Genomic DNA, 21,061 nt, shown 5'->3' with positions numbered 1-21,061 from the left:
TAAAACATAAGTTACCTTTAAATCTCCCAAGTCATATGAATCATCCCCACTAGATTTCGGTTCAGATAGTGGAAAAGGTACAATCAATGCTGTAGATTTCAAGCTGGATATTTGCCTATTAAACACAATATTGTTAATTACATCACATGCCAATATATAATAGTTGCCTTTTGTGAACTGGATGAAATATATCATCTGTGTGAAAACTTCTAGCTAAAAGTTACAAATACAGAGAAAAAACAGGTGTGCTGTAATAGCCAAGTGAGAAACAACATAAAAATCTAGAACAATGCTGCCACTGTCCCTGAACTGACAGATAATTAACTGGCTTTCTTTAACAGAAAACTGATGAGCTAGGAATAAGATCCTAAATCCGAATGGTGTTTTTCAAAATAAGCATTTAAGGAAAGAAAAAAAAAAAAAAAAAAAAAAGGTATTATGCCACACATGGTCTCCCACTGCTTTCACAGATTCAGAATACTGGGTTTAAATTTGCTATTGAGAGATTAAGTACAAAGCATTTTTTATTCTTCAGCTACATATTTCTCTCCTATAGTGAGAGCACTTCCCATTTCTACATGAATTTTTCCACACAGTAACAAGAAGAAAGTTGTATAACAAAGGCTGAGTTAGAAGAAAAAGGGTTGTCCTTTCTGTTTACTTTCAAGGTATGCTAAGCTCAGGAGTAACATGCAGCAAAGTGCTACTTAAGCTGGCAGATGCAGATTCTTCCACTGGTGGACCACTACTCACACTGAGATGAGCACTAACACTTTCTTAATATTACAATTAACATACAGATTAATAAGCCACAGTTATTTTCCCCCAAAATTTATGAAAGATTGTTTACAATGTTGCAGTTAAAAGTGCAGATTTAAAAAAAATCTCTTTGAAATTACAAGTCTGCCTTCTGGCTAATTTTAGGGACTGGAGTACACAAAGTTATTTTGAATACTTTTTTGTCTCAGTCTCCATCTTATTTGCTTTTACAGCTCTCTACTGATTAGACAGAACAACAAATTCATCTTCGTATGCTCTCATACAATTAATCTGAGTGGTAACATGGAAAGTGGGATAAAGTAATACCTGCTGTAATTAGAATGATCATTTTTCATCAATAACTAACATTCTTAACACTTGACATTTTCACTAGCTAATAGAAGCATTCCATTGAAAAGGAGAACTAAAATGTTGCAATAAAACCCAACAACATACCTCTTCATAACACTAGCTGTAAGTGGGATATCCACCTTCTTCACAGTATCAGCAGTATCAGCTATGAGTTTAACAGGAACTCTCCCAAAAGGGCAGGCCTAAGGGCAAATTGGAAGTTACCAGATATGTAAAGTAAGAGCAAAAGTAAGACTTTGAATCAAAATGTTATTCTACCTGATTAGATTTGTTCAGCGGTCTTAATGGATTATGGCAATTCAAAAGGGCATCAAATTCTTGCAATTTCTCCCCCCTGAAAGCAAGGGGAAAAAAAATAGTGTCTTTTTTATGAGGATTTAAGAACTTAAATAAAATATAAGAAATCAAGCCATTACCCAAGAGTAGCAGTGGAAGAATTCTCAGAATCATTCCTTTTTCTACTTTTGTGATTTCCAACTATGTTCTGAAGTCCAGACGCTTGTGTACTTGATACTGCAGTCAAATTAATTAGAATTATTCAGCTAGTACTACAAGTTATATTCATTTCTAAAGACAAAAAGTTTTTTTCCAGAACAATTTAAAAAACAAAACAACAAACATTCACAGTAATTTAGGACCAACATGGCATATATCACTATTTTCTACTGACCTAAGTAGACATCTTATATGATCATATAAGGTATGATAATCCATCTAGGAAAAATCCTTACAACCACAGCAGCTTTTCAGGATGAGTGCAAAACAGACTGCAACAAATGTATTAAATAAAAAAATATATTAAATACCCATTTAATAAACTGCTATAGTTGTATACTGTGTCTAAAACACACAAAAGGGAGAGTTAAGATATCCATAAACTATCCAAACAAATTAACTTTTGGGCCTCAAAAAGCTCGATCTCTCAATCTTATTTTATATGCAGAAGAATAAGGACCAAAAACATTGGTTTGAAAAGTATGGCAAGGATGAGGGAGACACCTTAACTTTTAGGGTAACCTGAAATGACTTGTTACCAGAGCCCTTTCCTAGTCCCTCCATCACACTAACCCACTGACAGGGGACTTCATGAGAGTAATCCCTAATTCATGCCAGGTAAATTCAACCGGGTTAGCCTAAAAAATTGGTTGGGTTAAGTTAAACCAGTCAATTTCACTCACAGCTAATTTGAGAGTGCTCTTATGAGCTGTGCTCTACTGTTAAGACAGGAAGGATTAAAAAAGGCAATAGCAAATGGCTTGTCCATTAGTCCAGTCTCAATCCAGAAGAGAGTATCAGTTAGTTTTTTGAAAGCTGGCAGAAGTCCTATGAAGTTTTACATTAATCTTAGGATGAAATGTCAAGTCAACTCCTAATCATGCTATTACCGAGTCTTGTGAAAATAAAGCATATATTTTATACACACTTTACAGTGAGTGAACCTGAAATCAAGTTATTTGAAGAGTTATTCTAGAAATTCAATAGCAGCAAACAGCCAGCACAGAACACCACAAATCATCCTCCAAACTATTTTTGCCTATAACTAGGCATGAGAAAGTCATTTCTCAGAGATGAACAAATTACCACAAGTTAGGGCACACGAGTTATCACCAAATCTTTAGTAACTGCCCCAAAGCATGTTATGTTCATGAATTGAACTTTACAAAAGGTAGCTCAGTTCTCCATTTAAGGAACATTGTGGGGTACAAGTTATTTTAAGAGCTTTCAGAAAAACAGTAAACTGGTAGCTTCAGTTATTTGCCTGATCAACCTTTTTTTAATTGAAGTTAGCTTCTGGTTATTCAGATATCAGCAGACCACAATAAAAGAATTAAGTTAACAACATGGACAATCAGACATCACAGAACATTTATTTAAAATCAGAGATAACTAGGATGTTGTAATACCATCTTCTACATCGTATAGGCCTTAGTTTCCTGTACTGATGAAAAACTGTTTGCTCAAGCAATAAATAGAAAAATTCATGTCTACCCACAGCTTCTCAAGAAGAGATGTCACAACTTAAAGGCTTTGTTTTTTTTAAGTTCAACTGTTTCTCTTAATATTCTTAAAGTCTGGATGAGTTTACCAAAACTTATATGATGCTTATTTTGAATGCCACCATGGCTGCCTTCTACTTTCAGCTATACCTGAACATTTCAATTTTAGCTATTTCTAGTCTGCAAGTTTTTATAAACTATTTCTATGTAATTAGACTAAACTACTCAGACTAAAAAGATAAGTACCTTAATGCATAAGGTATTCTCTCTCTTTTTTTTTTTTTTTTTTGGTATGTTTAATACAGCATTGGCACTAGACCTGGACGGTTTCTGATTAGTAGCTTAACAATCCAGCACACACAAGAAAAAACCTACTCTTCAAGACAGCCTCTCATACTAATCATGACCTACATTATTTTTAATCACCAAATTATATTTTTCCTAATTAAGCATGTTTGATTTTACCCAGCAAGTCAAATACTTCAAATTGGTATGCATGAAAGAAAAAAGGAATTAAACGAAAGGCTTCTATATTTGTTAGTTTTCATAATACTTGTATCACTACATTACAACTGCACGTAACTCGTCAAAGTCTTTTAGAACAATCTTTTGAAGCTATGAAGAAGTGTATTTACATAGTCAGTATTCCTGTTTTCAAATAAAGAAAAAAGCTTTTAAAAGCATCTTTTAAATGGAAATATGAAACAGACTAGATTTAAATACTTACATATTAAAGCAGAGAACAGTCTCTCTATTGTTTCAGAGCCAACATACAAATTCATTTAAAGCTGGATTCAGTGATTTATGTCATGTATGTCCCTGAGTTTGAGATATTTCAAGTCTAGTGTTGTCATTTAAACAAAAAAAGCTTACCATTTTTCAAATAATCCATTTTACCTGTTCATTTAAATGGAAAACTAAATAAACCTACCCCTTCCCCAAAACTCATTGCTTCCTAAATGGCAGACAGGCATTTGACATGTATTCCCTCAGATGCGCAACAACTAAAGCCAGTAATATTACAGGTAGAGCTCATACAATCCATAAAGGAGATGCTCTTCCTGTGGGAACTCTATAGCAGCTGTGGCACTTATAAAGTTGATATGCAATTAATGGAAAAAAAGAATAGGGCCAAAAATAATTAACTCTATTAAAAAATTAATACTACAATAGAGTATTATTGCAAACCTTGCCAAATGTTTTTTCACCAACTAGTGTTTCACATAAAGGTTGATTTAACAGGAGACAGTCAAATCTCACTTTCCTATAGACATACCTCTATGGAAATGAAATCAAATTTATTTTCACCAGTTCTGTCTTTACATAACGTCTTTTTTTTGGGTGGGGGGAGGGGGAGTGGTGGAGAGGGGAGTGCTGGATGCCACTCTTGCAAGAGTTTATCACATGCACCTCTGACTTGAGCTACATTTTTTTGCTGAATTCCACTCCAAATAAGTCTCTTGAAAACTTGGTAAGTTATTGAAATTATATATCAAACCACCAGTATCATTTATGTTGTACATATACTGAAGCACTTCAGTCTGGTACTGATACATATTTTTTTATCCATTTGTAAAATAAATCTGAAGTCAAAACGGATTTTTTTTTTCCTGTATTTGACTTCACGGAAACTGTTGCCAGAACTTCTTCAGCATAAGCTTCATAAGATATACCTCAAGATAAGCTATACATATGGTTTACTCTATGTATTTCATGTCTAATAGCTTCTCTGCTATCACTAGCTCTGTATTTCACACTTTCAGCTACAGGTCTTAGTTACAAAGTGCAAACACCTAATGACAAACAGAGGAACACCCTTTGCAGAATTAGTATACCATCGTACTATAGATGAAGAATCCTATCTTAGGGCTTTTGCAACCTGAAGTCGCTGCAGCAGAAATGCAACTGAGAACTGAAGGAATAGAGTGAAGAATGTAGGCTGCTTAAGGTCTCACTAGCATCACTGTTTATTAGATACTAACATAGATCTTGAGTTCTTTTCTATAAGAGACAGAGAAAAGAACTTTTCAATCTAACATTACAAATTGCATAAACCCAATGAAAATTTTAAGAAACTGCAATTACCTGCAAAGTTCTCCTTCTCCTCATCTGAAAGCAACTGCTTTTTTTGTGAATGAAAGTTTTTCAGAGCAGTTTCCAACATTTCTAATGGAACAGCACAGCAGTCCACAGCTTTCTGAAGAAGCTGCTTACACTTCTTCATATTTCCTAAGTAGTAAGGAACAGGGAGTTAGAAGTTGAGAGAATATAAACAATTACAGTATGGCAATATGTTCTTATTTTAAAGACATGCTTATATTCATGCTTTATATTCACTTAGCATCATTCTCTACAATGATTGTTTATTATGTGCTGTCCCCATTTAGACATGCATCTATTTCAAGGATACTATCTGGAACTAGTAACACATGAGTACATAAGCCAATTTTTCATATGAAATTGAAAAGCAAGTCAAAATATGCTTTATGAATTCACGTAACCTCATTCTCAGCATTTGTTTTGTTTGCATTACAGGAACCACATGGAGACATACCACAAATTCTAAAATTTGTTTTTTCTGAAGTTGAAGAATGAAAAGGTTTATGAACTTACTTTTTAAAGAGATCTGACCAGATACAAAACTTAATACATATGCATTATAAAATATCTTCAATTCATTTAACTAGGAATCAAAATTAAAAGCAGTTGAAGATAAAACCAAACATCACTAGTCCAGAAAGCACTACATTTGGGAGGAGTAAAAAAGGAAGGATGTTTTTTCACTGCAGCTCTACACATTACTACATGCCATAATCAGAGATACAAGAGAACTGTAAGGTATTTTAACTGAATTCTTTAATATGCATTTTCATATACGAACAGGTAAACATGCTCTGCTATGAAGTATCAAAGAGTCAAGACTTGACTAGCATTTCCATAGCAGAAAGTGGAAAGTGCAATAATACCAAGACCTTTTTTTTTTTTTTCTTGGCCACCCCTCCCCCCCCAGCATCAGGGCAAAATGATAGAATATTTTGTTACAGCTGTTACATTAACAACTGTACCTTGAAGGCCCAAATTACCCCTTCTTCTTCATTTCCAAAGCAGCAAAATATAAAATACTTTGTTCTTACAGGTGCCATGCATATATAATTAAATATTTACTACACTATACAATAATATAGTTGAGCATCCTAATATCTCCAGCAGTCCAAACTCCAACTAAAGTTAGATATCAGTTTGCCACTACTTAAAATTTAGAGGAGGTTAAGTTTTAGGAATGTATGCTTAAATAATCTATATTAAGAACATTAAAACTGAAAAGTTAGATATTGAAGCAAGAAAATGCCAAAATAAGCTGGCTATAGCTTCATTTATACATGTCTATCTTGTGCACATTCATTATGACTTAGTTTTTAACCATAGGATAAATACTTCTCTCCCCTCCTCCCCCAAAAATCCTGCGCAAGTGAATAGCTTTTTAGTATTTCTCTTTAAGAACTGTTAACTAGGATCCTATCTATGGCTATAGTAACCACAATGCTTCAGCAAGAACCATTTAAAGCCTACTACTCAAAAATCAATCCTCCTAGTGTTACATGCCTTGTTGAATAAAAACATATCATAAGAGTACAGCACTAAACACCTACGTGAAAATAAGGAGAACCAAGCAACAAAAGCAGAACAAGAAGCATCTATGAGTTTCAGTCAGTCTTCAGTCACACATAAAAAGCCTGAATGATCTGCCAAGGCATAACATTTCGTATACCCAAAAGTAGTTTTATTCATGGTCATGAGCTTTGAACACTTCATAGCAAATCTGGTTTCAAGCAAACCACAAAAGGCACACCGAGAGTGAGAAGAGAGTATTCTGTTTTTGTTTAAATGAATAAAACTTCATTTAAATAGAATGACACCTTTATTGCATCACTTTTTTTCAGGTCATGAATATTCAGTTTACAAGCCAATCTTGACTCATCCAAGATATATAGGATAAATTAATTTCAAAAAAAATTGCCATCTGTGTAGCTTCCCTTAGCAAGAATAGTTCAGGCACCCCTAAAAAAAAAAAAAAGTCCCCTTCTTTAAGGCATTGTCATATCAGAATGCCTTGCCTAAAACACTGCAGCATGACACTATACAATGAATACCATTCTACTTTGAATGCTGACAGAGCTGTATGGGGTTTTTTTTCCCCTCCAGTTGACTGGAACATAGCATCTGTAATATTGTCAAGTAATTCTACTCCAAACCATGAAGAAACAGAAGATATCATTCACTTCCACCTTCCTAACACTCAACCACAGACCAAGAAACAAAACAATCAGTAAAAATTCAACTGTCACCTATTTAAGACCCTGAATGGCAGAAGGGGGGTGGGGGGAAATCTACTTGGTCCAAATTCCATGTTTACAGTTCAGTGTATTTTGGTTTAATAAAAAGCAAATCAAGAATCTACATTTTTTTTTGAAGTAGCCTGAATGGAGAGAAATTCTTTTTCATGACCTTCTTTTTGAAGGAAAGGAGGTCATCCTTAAGAAACCTGAAAACACAAATATGAAGGTGTATCTCAGATTATGTGTCTCATTACCAGCTATGCTCTTGGTTATATTCTATAGCAGTTTACCAACAGCCAAAGAGTTTCTTCCTCCACAGGCAAGATGTACATGTCTAAAGGGAGACTACCACCTAAACCTGAGCATTTTTCACCCCACCAAGAGTCTCACCTACACCTGCCAGTATAAGGTCTACTACATTTAAAAACCAGAAATCACTGTCAGATTTCGCCTTGATTTAATATTAATTTCTGAAGAAAAACCAAGTGTTTCATTTTCTCATTTAATAGCTATTGCAGCTCCTTGAAAATCATGAAAGAGCAGCATCCACACACACAAGAAAAACACCACACAACACCACCCACAAAACAAGTTTTTCTACACACCTTGTGATAGCTCAAACTGTGCAAAAGCCACATGCACAAAAGCAAACTTCTTGCAATTTAGTCTGGCCAGATGAAACTGGTCACGTGCCTCCTCTGGATCTTGAAGACTATAAAGAAAGTATATCAAAAGTTACAGAATGAAAAGGCTGACTAACAAGGATCAAGTTTCATGTATTTAGTGTTGGCATCAGATAGTTCTGGAAGAATAATTCATCTATAGCCAACAAGAAGTTTTTCTACTACTTAGAATCAGTACTAAAGTGCAAATAAGCAAAGAGTTTCAAAAAAGCTAATAACTGGAAGATATCAAACTGACCCTTTCCATAGAATTCTGTAGTGAAAGCTTTAATTATATTGAGAAAAGTCTCATTAATGGTTTAGGTATATTACCAGAGTCCAGCTAAGTTTAACACACTCAACTCTTTGATAATCCAGAACAATAGGACAGGGACAGAATAACTAATTAAGCTCTAACATGTGAATTACATTCACTTTCTCACTTGTAAAAAATTGAAACATTGGGGATGAGGTGGGGGGGAGAAGAGACAGACAGACAACAAGCAGAGCAAGACCTAATGTGAGCAACAGACACTATGTTACACACTTGGTGGCACTGTGCAGCAGCCAGAAGAGTTAGGTGAAAGCTGGCCTAGCATGGTCAATCTGCAATATGGATGACCCATTCACAGATGCAGTTGGCTGTTCACCTTAGCCTTTTTCAGGGTACATTCAAGGGTTCCTCAAGGACCATCAGAATCACAATGATCAGAAAGGTTTTGGCACAGTCAGACTGGAAAACAGACACAGGCAAGACATGCCCCATGCCAAGAACAGATTAAAAGAATCCAGCATTGATGCTAAGACACTAAGATCTCAAATTATTGTCACTGCTTGCTTCAGAAGTTTGTGATGCCATGACTTGCTCTTCCCGTTATGTGGATGACTTGGAAGAAGAGCAAATGGAGCACTGCTGTAGAACATTGTTCTTCACCTACCAAAGGCACTACAATTGGTGCACCTATGGATCAGAGTTACTTGCTTGCACTAGCTGAAAAATCAAAAGGACCCTAGTAAACCATGAGACAGGCGAGAATATTCTCTTTAACAAACTAGAACTGAGCAGAGAAGAGATACTAGACAAGCTGGCAGCCAGGAACAGAGAAAATGAATTTGAAATGCTCTGGAAACCTCAGAAGCCAATAAAATTGCCAGCAATGAGTGAACATTAAAAACAAGCAACCCAAATAAACTCTCAAATATCTTAACATCAATCTCCAAAAATAATACACAAACAGCACAGCTTTTCGCTGATCAGATTTTAAACAAAACCGGTTTCATATTCTGATGAGATAACATGTTTTGTTTGTAATTCATAGAAATAATTTACTGTGGACTTACCACATCCCATTCTGATTAAGAAACCATTAGCTTATAATAAATCAGAATAAGAGTTGGCTAATCTCCGACAGCTTACAAATGGAAACCATCATTTAGGTTACAATGGGATTGACACTGCCAGATCTTGATGGGTATTTTTTTTAAGCAGTTGGGGTGCGGGGGTTGTTGGTTTTTTTGTTTTAAGTAGTTTTCATTAGCAGTCAAGAAACAAAACTGATGGTATTTGTTGATTAGCAGATATGAAGCAGAAAATGAACAGATCTGAGTTATCCAAAGAGCTAGGTGCACTCCACAGTAATGCTGGTTACCAGAGCAGAGGATGCTTTAGTATAGCTGAAGGGAGTGCATTTTAATAGCAAAACGAAGAAAGGCAGACTACTCCCAACAAGGTCTCTAGAACCTGTAGTGGTCAAGCAACTAAACACATCATCCCCACGAGTCATTGCAACTAGAAGGATTAATAATATTCATGTATTCTAGTACTAACAGGCTAATAGTTACAATCATGTTTAAGAACGTAAGTACTACAAAAGCAATAGGTAGGTTGACTAGCCATCAGACCTGCTCAGAATTTCAAAGACTCTACATAAAAACATGACCTGTCAAAACACTCATTTATGTTGTGGAAACCCACTAATGCAAAATAATTATCTTTACCACCATTAAGATTCAGAAGCCAGAGTTCTTATACTGAAAAAAATGAAAATGTATACTTACGCTTTCAACTCAGCAAATCTCACAAGGATGCGAGCATAGCTCTCATCTTGACTATGCTTTTCTGCAGGTAATGCAGTTACTGCTTGACTGTAACGACCAATGAGTCTATTCAGTAGAGTAACATCCACCTGAGGAATACCCTTTTTCTCTATCCTAAGCAAGAAACTCAGCCAATCTTCTGGATTATTTGTTGTCATCATTATTTGATTAACAGTTCCAGAGTTATCTAATGGAAAAATAACAAAATGGCTTGATTAAAACTGCAGCAAACATGAAAAGCAGCACAGAACACTTTTTGTGAACTTTCATCTACAAAGATTAGGTTTTTTTGTTTTTTAAACACTAGACTGGAGTAACAAAGAGTTACTAAAAACAAGGTGATTAATACCAAAAAAATGCTAAAAGGATAATACTGAAATACCTTAAACCGTTTCAGTTAACGGTTCTTCCATTCTCAGTCTAGGTTAAGATCAGTCACAGAAGTGACAGAGATCAACAAAAATGCATACCTGTTGTATCAGCTGATATTTTAGTATAGTTAAGTTCATCCGTAACATTGTCTTCATTTTTATACTTGTTTTTCAAATCTCTAACTCTACTCATGATTGAAGCGATTTGTGGTAATCCTCTTTCACTTAGATCCTCCTCCATCTGCAGATGCAAGGTTAAAAACTAGTGAAGTTACTGAAGGACTCCATTGCAGTAGATCCTTAACTGCAATTACCTTTAAATGGTAGTGCATGGAAAACACTTCCTCATATATTTTTGCATGTTAGTTGAGATTAAACCAAGTTATATAACACAAATATTCTAGTAAGACTTTGTCAGCTTAGTTATACAAATAAACTTCACAGCAGAAGCCAACTTAGAGCAACAAAAGGAGCTGGTGCACTAAACTGATCTGCCCAAATGGTAATCCATGCTGTATAACAGCCCTTTCCGATAACATATATCCAGTGCTTCCATAAAGTATACGGAGGGGACAAGTGTTGCCTGAACAGCTATCAAAACACATTCTAAATCCACTGATTTGGATGGCTAACGAGAAGAGGTAGTCCTACGCCCAGCCTCACGCTCCTGCCACTTCTCTTGAACCAACCAGAAATGCAGAGGGTATTTACCAGACCTCATGGTCACCTGGCTTGGGGGACAAACATCAACAGAAAGCTAATCCTCTACAGCAAATAAAAAAGAGGGAGGTGATATATTGTTTTTGCTTCCCCACCTCTCATCCCCCCCCCCCCCCCCCCCTTCCTCAACTGTCTCATCTTCTGGAAAAAATAAAGGAGAGGCAGGAAGGAGAGACCTTTTCACTACCTGAGAAGTCCAGTTTCTCCCTCTCCCATCCCATACTAAACATTTTAGGTATAGAAAGAAAACTTGATACTGTAAACTTCAAGTTCTGGCAGTAGTTAAAATTCTCCATTCTCACCACAGATAAAAGTTATAGCAGAAGTAATAAATTTCAAGACAGTAAAAGGTGCCTAAAACTCACCTTTTAGCTTTACCTTTCCCCTGCACACGCCCAATATTAACATAGTATATGCACAGTTGAACAGTGAATTGTACTCTGAAAATTTTCAGTTTATCCATGTAGGATTTGCCTCAATTTTAATATTATCCTTCTTTAAAGTAACACTTAATTAAAATGTATGCTACATTTATTTATACCATTGTGAGTTTAAAATCAAACATTTTGAAAGACTTCCTTCTTACAGTTCTCATTAAGTTTTGCTGTTGCAAAATTTTACAGCCTAGATCTCTGTCTGAAAGAATTCAGTCTTTATTACATAAATAAAGACAAACCACTGAATACAGGTGAACCAGAAAGGAAGGTATAACAAATAACTATACTACATTGCCATAATAAATATTATGCAACTTATGCATTAATTCCTGGCTGGAATACCTGTTTTATTAGGGAATACAATCCAACACCAAAACCAAGAGTTGGTGGTGGAGGAGAAGGTTAGCCAGGAGACACTAATCAGAGAAAAAGTTCACAGATGAAACATCAAAGAAAATAATCTGCACAAGGTCTCACAATCTGTGTAGGAGCTGGAAGAACCCTAAAGCAAGCTTGTGTAGTAACTACTAAGAATCATCCCCACATAACTGAGGTAATTCAAGGCTTACAAAAAAACAGTGTAAATGTTTAACATTTACAATAAAATATTGAGACCCTTACAAGGGCAAAGTTAAGCATGTTTCACTTTTCTAAAGTCTCTCTTCAAGAAGGGCAAGATCTTGTGTGTATTTCCAAAGAACAAACCATCTTACTTTTCCAAAGGATGCGACAGGGTCACTGGCGTGGGTGGCAGCTTACCAACTAAACAAATGATTTACTTTGCTAAGAGGTGTGCTACATAAACAGCATCTTTATATAATTTCAGTAAAAGTTATTTGCCAAATCTATAACTGAAGCTCCAGATTTGATCAACTCATCTACAAAATGTCTTCTCCAAACAGAAAATATCCATATCCTAAGGCTTTTCAGAACCAGCATACAGCAAAATACTAAAGTATACACAAAGAACTTCAGAATGTAACCTTTTCATATGAAGTACAAAAAACAGTATTTTTATGTATAAATATCATTGTAACACTTGTCTCATTTTCTGCCATAGAGAGACCTAACCAGTTTTTAAAAGCAGGCTGGCAAGTTTATGAATGGGATTTATGGAAGTACCAGAAGAAAACTAAAGTTAATGACGCACCAGGTCTCTTTTCATTGTTTTAGTTTTAAATGTTTTCTACACACATTTGCTTTGTGCTGTTAAAAAGGAAGTTTAAAAAACAACTATTATAGTTTCAGCAAAGATGATTTTTTGTAAAAATCATGTAGATAACACCTCTTTTGGCATTAGTAGAAGAGGAAAATAAGGATACAAGTACACGTTGCTTCCATTGTACCTGGAAACAATTGGAGAATGTAAATATGCAAGTTTTCAAAATAGGTATACAATTTTTAACACATATGAAATCACATACATGATAGAAGGCACCAAAGAATCTGCCTCTGTGTGCCTACATTTGAAATATAAGACCTTGCAAATTAAACAATTTAGCAGATTTAATTGCAGTAAAGTTAGACCACTGCAATTAAATCTGAAAATCAAATTAAAAAGCTTCATTACAACTGACATTGTTGAACACAATTAGCTGGAAGTCAGCAAACTCCTCCAACACAAAGGCATAAATATCTGCAAATCCTTACCTCTGATTTCTTGTGCTTAGCAGAGAAGATAAGGGAATAACAGAGACCTACTTCTTCAGTGTTTAGTTAATGTATAAAGGCAGAATTCTGAATGGGCCTTAGTAGAATTAAGGCTCTGAAGAGATAGGGATGAGCTATTTATCTCTCCCCAAAAAGAGTTCAGGATGTAAATATGATTAGTATCACAGTAAGAAAAATCTACACCTTAAAAGATGCAGTATGTCTCTAAAGCACTGTTTTACATATTTTGTACCAGTAAGAGGGCACAGGAATCTTCTCACCATCATGACAGATAATCATAACCTTGCAAACATAATAGGAAAATAAAAGCATGAAGAAGCATTGTTATGGGTGAAAAGAAGAGTCCAGTAGAAGCAGGATTCTTTCTAAAGAACAAGCTACCTAAAGTAAAAGCTTGCAAGTTCTTACCTAAGTACAATTCAAGGCACAGAACATGCAGGTTTGTTACAGTGCACTGAAAGAGGAGAGAAAGAACATGGGGGAAAAACATAAAAGTAAAGGTACAAGTCTGAATTTCACAGAACTTGATATTCTGGAATACTACGAGCTTTTTTCCCTCCTTTTATAACTGCAGCTTGGCAATTAACTACTACCTGTAGATGTTTGCAATCATTTTTTTTTAAATGGTAGTTTAAATCTAGGTTTGCAGTTGATAACATGGCTAAGTAGAAGTCAGAAGTGTTATGCATGTCCCTCACACTCAAGTCTGAATTAACATATTGCAGTGCAGTGGTACTCAGACTGATCTGTTGACTACGAGGGTCTACTGACTTTCAGATCAGCACAGAAGAGCAAAGACACAGCAAATTAAAATACACTGAAAATAAAATTATCCACACTTCATTAGAAAACTTTTAAGGACTCCACCAATGAATAAATACTGAAACCCACTGTTGCCGTGAAATTGCTACTGGGGAGACAGAAAATTTAGTTTTTTCCCCCGCAGAGCCAGTGGAAGAACACACAAACATGCTAAACAGTTAACAGATGCAGTAAAAGCATGCACTTTTGAGAAGACTAGCATTTTTTCCTCTTATTTGGTATTTTCAAGCTTCAGCTGCCTTCCAGTTTACATCCCCTTCCCATCACAATCATCCATTGTGATTCTAAAAACATTAACACAAATATCCCTGTTCCTTACTGTATATGCAAATCTTACAGGCTATTACAGGGATTTAGTTACTTCCTATGTTATATAGTGAGATACGTACAACCAAAACCAAACCAACTTCTGCATCTTCATTTAGTACAAGCTTACCCCAACAGTCCCTTCTTTCCAGCAAATTCCCCTACTGTTTTAACAGGTGGCATATCCTCAGTATGCAACAAGCAGCCAGAGCTTCAGACTACAAAAGACAAGAGCTTTCCAAACTCCAACAACTTCATGAGAAAAGGCAAAGAAAAAAAATGCTCTCACAGTTTTCATCTTCCATGTAAAGTTAATCCTCTCTTCTGCTTCAGAGTCCCTATTCCTCCACAAGTTGCTAAAGACAAATCACAAGGTGGAAATATCTGAAAATGGAAGCATTCTGCATGTATTTATCCACAGAGGCCAACCATAGCCATGATCCCATTACCATGGATTATATTATTCCACCTAAAAGTTCAACACACAATGCTAACCTAAACTCCTTACCACAGGTAATGTCAGTTAGTTTTCAGTGGGCAAACGAAAAAATTCATATGTTCATTTGTTGAAAGGTGTATTGCCAAAGCCAAGCAACACCTATTTCTTTAGGTTGTAAAAGGATATGGATGATTTAAAGATCTTTTAAGAAATATTATGCCACATCCTCAATGCTATGTAAGTTCATTAGCAACAGAAATAATACCTGGATACAGCTGAGAGATGAGAATCTAGGCAAGCTGAGCAAATATGCTAAAATAAATTTAAAATAGAGAATTTATGATTTCTATGTGCCTGCAACAAAAATCTCTTCCATTTTCCATGAACCATACTGGTCACAACTTTTCCCAGGTTGATGAATGTTTCATACTTCTAATGAACAGAATCATTTTAATTCCTCAAAAGCCTATTAAAAATAGTATTGAAATCAATGCATATCCAGGGGATTTGACTTGCTGGTTACTGCGAAGCTGGGCCCAGAAATGGAAAGCTAGCATACTGTGGACAGACTAAATGAGTTAAAGACAAACTAAGTCAATTTTTGGACCATGGAAAGTTGGCCTTTGATCTTTTTGTATTCAGGTATAAAAAGTCAGTGAAAATTTGCTTGAAGGCCCATGGAGGTAAGATCTATTTTAGATCAATTATTGATTGTGATGTAATTGAAAGAGATAAAGTAAGTTCATCCATATCTAATTTCACTGTCTAAAAATAACTTACTGTCACTTCCATCAACTCTAACCATTAATTTGGAGAGCACTATTCAAAGTAAGTTTGCACTGCCTTGAAAGCAGCAGACCCTTTGCTCTCACCAAGCAAAAACCTGGACATACAGCCAAAACCATAACCTGGCAGATTATCATATTTACACGAAATTGATTATGTAGCAGAAATAGGCATATTTCATATCCTTCCTGTATTAGGAATGGCCTATTAAGAATATAAAGTCCACTCTAGTCTATACGGAGAGGCTTTTTTCTTCCAGTAGGTTTGCAACACTGTTTCTCTCTGTATAAACAAAAACAGTCAGGCAAACACACCATCTACGTTACCACTATCAACAGCTTTTATCACTTTAAGATTTCACCAGACAAAGAATTGTTAAAGGCATAAAAGTTAATATCTTTGCAGAAGGGCAAAAAGAGGATCAAGTTCTGAAAATGTCTCCTTCCTTCTCTATGAAGAAGTTATTTTCAGGTGTCTATGAAAAGTAGAAGCAAGAATCCCTAAATAGAGCCATAAGACCTATACAGAAAGAACTGTAAAAGCTAAAGATCACATGCTAAATCAGTGTTACCTGAAAAAAGTCTTAGTTTCACTGAGATGAGACTACAACAAGAACCATCCCCTCAGTTTTCTTCAAGAATGAAATCCAATGTCAGTGTTTGCTTAGAATTTCCTTTATACTTATTCCTCGCCCAAGTGCATAGAGAAGAATTACCATAGGCTATCCTGAGACTAGCTGTGTAAACCATACCACTTCTCAGGGGATCGTTTTGCTAAAAATGACATAGGTGACTGCTATAGCAAAGACTGTTCTGGTAATTCACATGACTTTCCAAAGATGATATTTACCTCATGGAGATAAAAATATTTGTCTCTTCCTAAGGAAGATTTTGGTATCTATTTCAGTTTTGCCTTTGATAAATACAATAAAGAGGGGCATAAACTCAGATACTCTAAACCTGTTCTTTTATGGGTGGGAATACCCTTAAAGATCTGACCTTGAACAGCATCTACTCCCTCTAGCTATGGATCTATGAAGTTAGCTTCTTTGCACCAAAGCACCAAGAACATCAAAAGAAATTAACATCATGTTTAGTAATACCATGACCTCTCACCACAACAGTATTTGCTAACAATTTCCAGATGGATTAAAAAAACAAAAAAAACAAAAACCACACACACACAGTTCTTGTTTTTTCCTCACATGTGTAAAGGGGTCATTATTCTTTTTCCAGTGATAGATTGCCAAACATAGCAAATAATATCCTGAAGAAAACTGATCTTAACTCTTATCAACAGGTGTCAAACTTACATTTCCGCTGTGCAGCTTCTAAACTGTTCAAGGTTCAATGTGTAGTATATGCAGAAAGCCTCTCCTGAGGAGCAGGTATGCCTTGTCAAGGAAGCTAACAAGGATGAGGGAGAGATTGTTTCAGATGTTCCCAAGAATCAAGCAAAGGCAAGAAACCTAGTTCTCCATCCTGCAACGTTCCTGCGTATCAAAAATGGAATGGTTAGACATTGAGAGGTAAATGTACATAAATGTACCTCCTAAACCTGGCTCTATTCCAAATTAGTAACTAAACAGCACCAAAAAAGCACAATAACTACTTCTGGAATAAGGGCAAGCATTTCCAAATGTGTCTGCTGGTTATGACTAAGAACTAGGATCTCTATATCCAACACCCATTCTTTATGACTTAGGTCTCAAACCATTGGGAAAGAAAAAAAAAAAAAAAAAAAAAAAAAAGAAGAAGAAGATACATAAGCACTCCAGCAAATACTGCTTAAAATCACTTCAAAACCACAGAGGCTGGCATATCTCATTGATATGGATGAAAAATACACTAAGAGAATAATCTATATTTTTTCATGATTTCCAACTAATTTTTCTACTCATGCTAGAGTTCAACCTTAAGCAGTATTCCATCTCATTTTGGCATAACCTGCTGCACGAATACTTTTCAAGAAAGCATTTGCCATGAATTTGTGTGAAGAGCATTCAAAATGTGACAAGACAGTGAAGATCCAAACCAGCAAAATAATGTTATAAATGTATACTCAACAAGAACTGAGATAACTGTATCAGGGCTGAGAGCTAGAAAAACTGTACAGGAAAGAGGATTAGAGGCAGGGAAGCAAGGCACAGGGAGAGCACGTGTGCAGAAATCAGGAAGATGGAGAACTAATTCTGAATAGGTGTAGTAGTTCAAGTAGCTTCAAATCCTGATACAGGCCCAATAAGATAGAAGCCGTAGGACAGAGAATGAAAGGACAATGTATGTTGTAAACAGCTGAGCTGGCCACATGGGTTGGCCACAAGATTCTATGTGTAACAAAGAAGTATTTGCTGACACTGAAGAGAAACAGCATCCAGTCTCGAAATTACTGGATTTGACCATTATTCAGCTTCTATTCATTCAATTTCACTATACCTGTAACATCGTATTACAGAGCTGGATATAGTTTTTTGTCAAATACAAACATTGAGAAAGTCCAAAAACATGTTTTAATTACCAAACACAAAGACGTACTCCATAATCTACTGAAGCACTGACCTATACCTGTTTATCCAAAGAAACCAACAGTTGTAGAACGCAGCAAAAGCCTTCAGTAAGCACTTACAAGACTGCATGTATTATTTTTTATTAAGCTGACTGAGAAGGAAAACATTTGTGTTATTCTATTACCTGTATTTTCCTTATATCCTCAGACTACTGTGGGTACAACTGTTACCTTAAACATGTTTCTAGCTATATCTATAGTCCAATTAAAATGTCTGCTAATGTCAAGAGACTATATCGTATGGATTTTGAATAAGGTCCTCTACTCTGTGCAAAAGGGATAAAATGCCACATTCCTCTCCATCAGGAACTTCATCCATATGTATTTTTCTGGCACTTCCCCCTTCTTCACCCATGTTTAAGGTGTCCTTTTTTCCCTATGCATAAAGATCTCACATAAACAAGACAGCAAAACTGACCATAGCCTTGAACTTGTACAGCATTTGCATTATTCTGTTCATATATTCACTTCAGTATTTCAATAGTACTCAGCATTTGAGCAAAACATGCACATGCTAGCTGGTAATACAGAAAGTGCTGAGAATTACAGGAAGCATAGCTATCCCTAATCCTTCCAAGTGCAGTTATTTGTAAACACATCAGTGTTGCTTAAGCATGTAAGCATGGCTTAAACATACTGCAGTACTGCCATAGACCCTTCCTGAAAGTTAGGAACTATTGCACAGACATTTGTCTATGCATAAAAGTTCTTGCCCTCAAGACCTTGCCCTCTTGGTTCAAACCAAGTAAGAATAGAAGCATGAGATAATACACAGCCATCTTCAGAGATGCATGGCATTGTCTGTCATGTATCTAGTTACCAGTTTGTGTTCTGCAGATGTCGCAGCAAAATCTAGTTTTTATTACTAATTTGAAAGAACAGATACCACTTGAAACTTCTAAGGTTTCTTCTACACGTAAGGAAAAGTCATGAAAGCAGCAGACCTGCTTGTTAAAAGAAGCAAATTCTTAAAGTTTGAAGAGCAGATTGCAGTGGTAGAAATATGAGGCAAATTGAGACTTCTGTTACTTTGGATAGATACTTAAAAAAAATGCCAAGCCTAGAAAGTGTCAGGCTAAGTTGTTCCATGAATAGTTACCAAAATCTGAATTCAGATCAGTGGCAAAAGCACTCCAGTTGTCACCAAATTCAGCTCCCTTTTATGTCCCATGTGACACCCGAACTACAAGACTAACAGGTTACATGATAGTTAACTCCCTAGCTCCTAGCACATAGGCTAGATAACTCACTTCTAACCTGTTTATGGTACAGCCAGTAGTTGAAGTCTGTCCTTTACCCAGCTGTTATCTTCCCCAAACATATAAAAATTTGATGGTTTTGAAACCTCTCTGAAACCTCTTTTGAAGCCAGGCTTAAAATTTATTTATTGCAAGTCCTAACCTCTAAATTAGGGTTTGCTTATATGGAAACAAAAAACAACTAACCTTCAGAAAATTATGACAGCATCACTAGCTATTAATAAAAATGGGAAAAATAGGAACTTTAGTTTTAGCTTTAAAAAACCCTCAGATACAAAAGAAAATGAATCAAGGAAACAGTCAAGAAAAACAGATGAGATACTGTAGCATAAACACAGCAAAAGCAGCATGCAACACTGCCGAGTCAGAATTCTAAGTACAAAAGGCCATAGCCAAGCAGTGGTACTAGAGTCATAACTGAGAGCAGTTTTAATTTAGGATACCATTTTAGGAAGAGGTCTAGCAGTATCATCTGCACTAGCCAGAGCTGGACAGATACACATTTCAAAGAGCCCTCTGTCCTTTTCCCCTCTTCACCCACAGGGACCTTTCTATTGCTGAAACAGTTAACATGAATATCAAGAGCAATCCTGCTTTATGTCTATTTTTGGAAATAGACTTCATCCTAGCTGAACACGACTTACAACACTGGACTGAAATCCTCACCTAATCAGAACTTGTCAAGTCTACAGCCAGCTGTGTTATCCAGAACTTGCTTTTCATATTTGGGATCTTCTGAAATCAAATAAGAACAAGTAAACCCACAAAATCATTCACCAGTTCTAGATAAAAAGAGTATCACCTCTGAGGGAAAAAGGTAGTGAAGAGAAAGGTAGTAGGGAAAAAGAAAAAAACAAGAACAGTGGTGAGTGAGGTGAGGAAAGGACTATGCCAGATGACACCCAGCCAAAACCACCGCTACGTAGCAAAGGCCGGCAGCAACGCTGCCGCCCGCCCAAGCCACAGCCTGACACAGCCCCGACCACTCGTTTCCGCCGAAAACCTCGCCGCTCCCCGGCGCGCACCGGTCTCACAGACGCAGGGGAGCCGAGGACCCTGCTGCGCGCCCCCCCCCCCCCGCTCGCCCGCCCGGGGCGGCCGCGAGTCGCGGGAGCCGAGGGCGGGGCCGGCGGCGGCCGAGCCCGGCGACGCCGCGCGCCAACCGCCTCGCGCGGCCCGAGGGCCCCGCCACAGCGCCGAGGCCGCCGGCGCGGCTCCCCGCGAGAGAAGCAGCCCCGAGACCCCTTCCCCGCCCGCGCCCGGCGCGGCGCCAGGCCGCACTCACCGCCGCCCACCTCAGGGCCGGCGAAAGGCTCCAGGCAGTCATGGGCGCGCGCCGCTCTCTGTTTGAATATCACCGACGCCCAAAGAGCCCGCTTCCCATTGGTCGGAACAGCTCGCGGGGCGGGGGAGGAAGCGAGCGCTGATTGGCCGGACAAAAAGGAACAAAAAAAACCGGAG

General features: G+C 36.9%; 1 protein-coding gene across 14 annotated transcripts in view; it reads right to left on the bottom strand.

Annotated features, from left to right (window-relative positions):
• The window catches only part of TTK (TTK protein kinase), a 46,809-nt gene extending 25,790 nt beyond the window's left edge, over window positions 1–21,019 (bottom strand). For 2 of the 14 annotated variants that reach the window (XM_064508702.1, XM_026121096.2), the window contains exons 1-9: window positions 20,896–21,019; window positions 10,695–10,836; window positions 10,186–10,411; window positions 8,071–8,177; window positions 5,214–5,357; window positions 1,548–1,644; window positions 1,390–1,465; window positions 1,216–1,313; window positions 16–115 (exon numbers count right to left, since the gene is read on the bottom strand). In XM_064508702.1, the coding sequence (XP_064364772.1) occupies window positions 16–115; window positions 1,216–1,313; window positions 1,390–1,465; window positions 1,548–1,644; window positions 5,214–5,357; window positions 8,071–8,177; window positions 10,186–10,411; window positions 10,695–10,836 (990 nt within the window). In that variant the 5' untranslated portion in view covers window positions 20,896–21,019. Of the gene's footprint in view, window positions 1–15; window positions 116–1,215; window positions 1,314–1,389; window positions 1,466–1,547; window positions 1,645–5,213; window positions 5,358–8,070; window positions 8,178–10,185; window positions 10,412–10,694; window positions 10,837–17,088; window positions 17,269–20,266; window positions 20,336–20,885 lie in introns of all 14 variants that reach the window. The other 12 variants (XM_026121089.2, XM_026121087.2, XM_026121088.2 and 9 more) reach the window with 12 other exon arrangements.
• Between the last annotated feature and the right edge of the window lie 42 nt (window positions 21,020–21,061).

The sequence above is a fragment of the Dromaius novaehollandiae genome, chromosome 3, assembly GCF_036370855.1.
Source record: "Dromaius novaehollandiae isolate bDroNov1 chromosome 3, bDroNov1.hap1, whole genome shotgun sequence".
Lineage (NCBI taxonomy): Eukaryota > Metazoa > Chordata > Aves > Casuariiformes > Dromaiidae > Dromaius > Dromaius novaehollandiae.
This window is presented reverse-complemented; position numbering and strand designations above follow the sequence as displayed.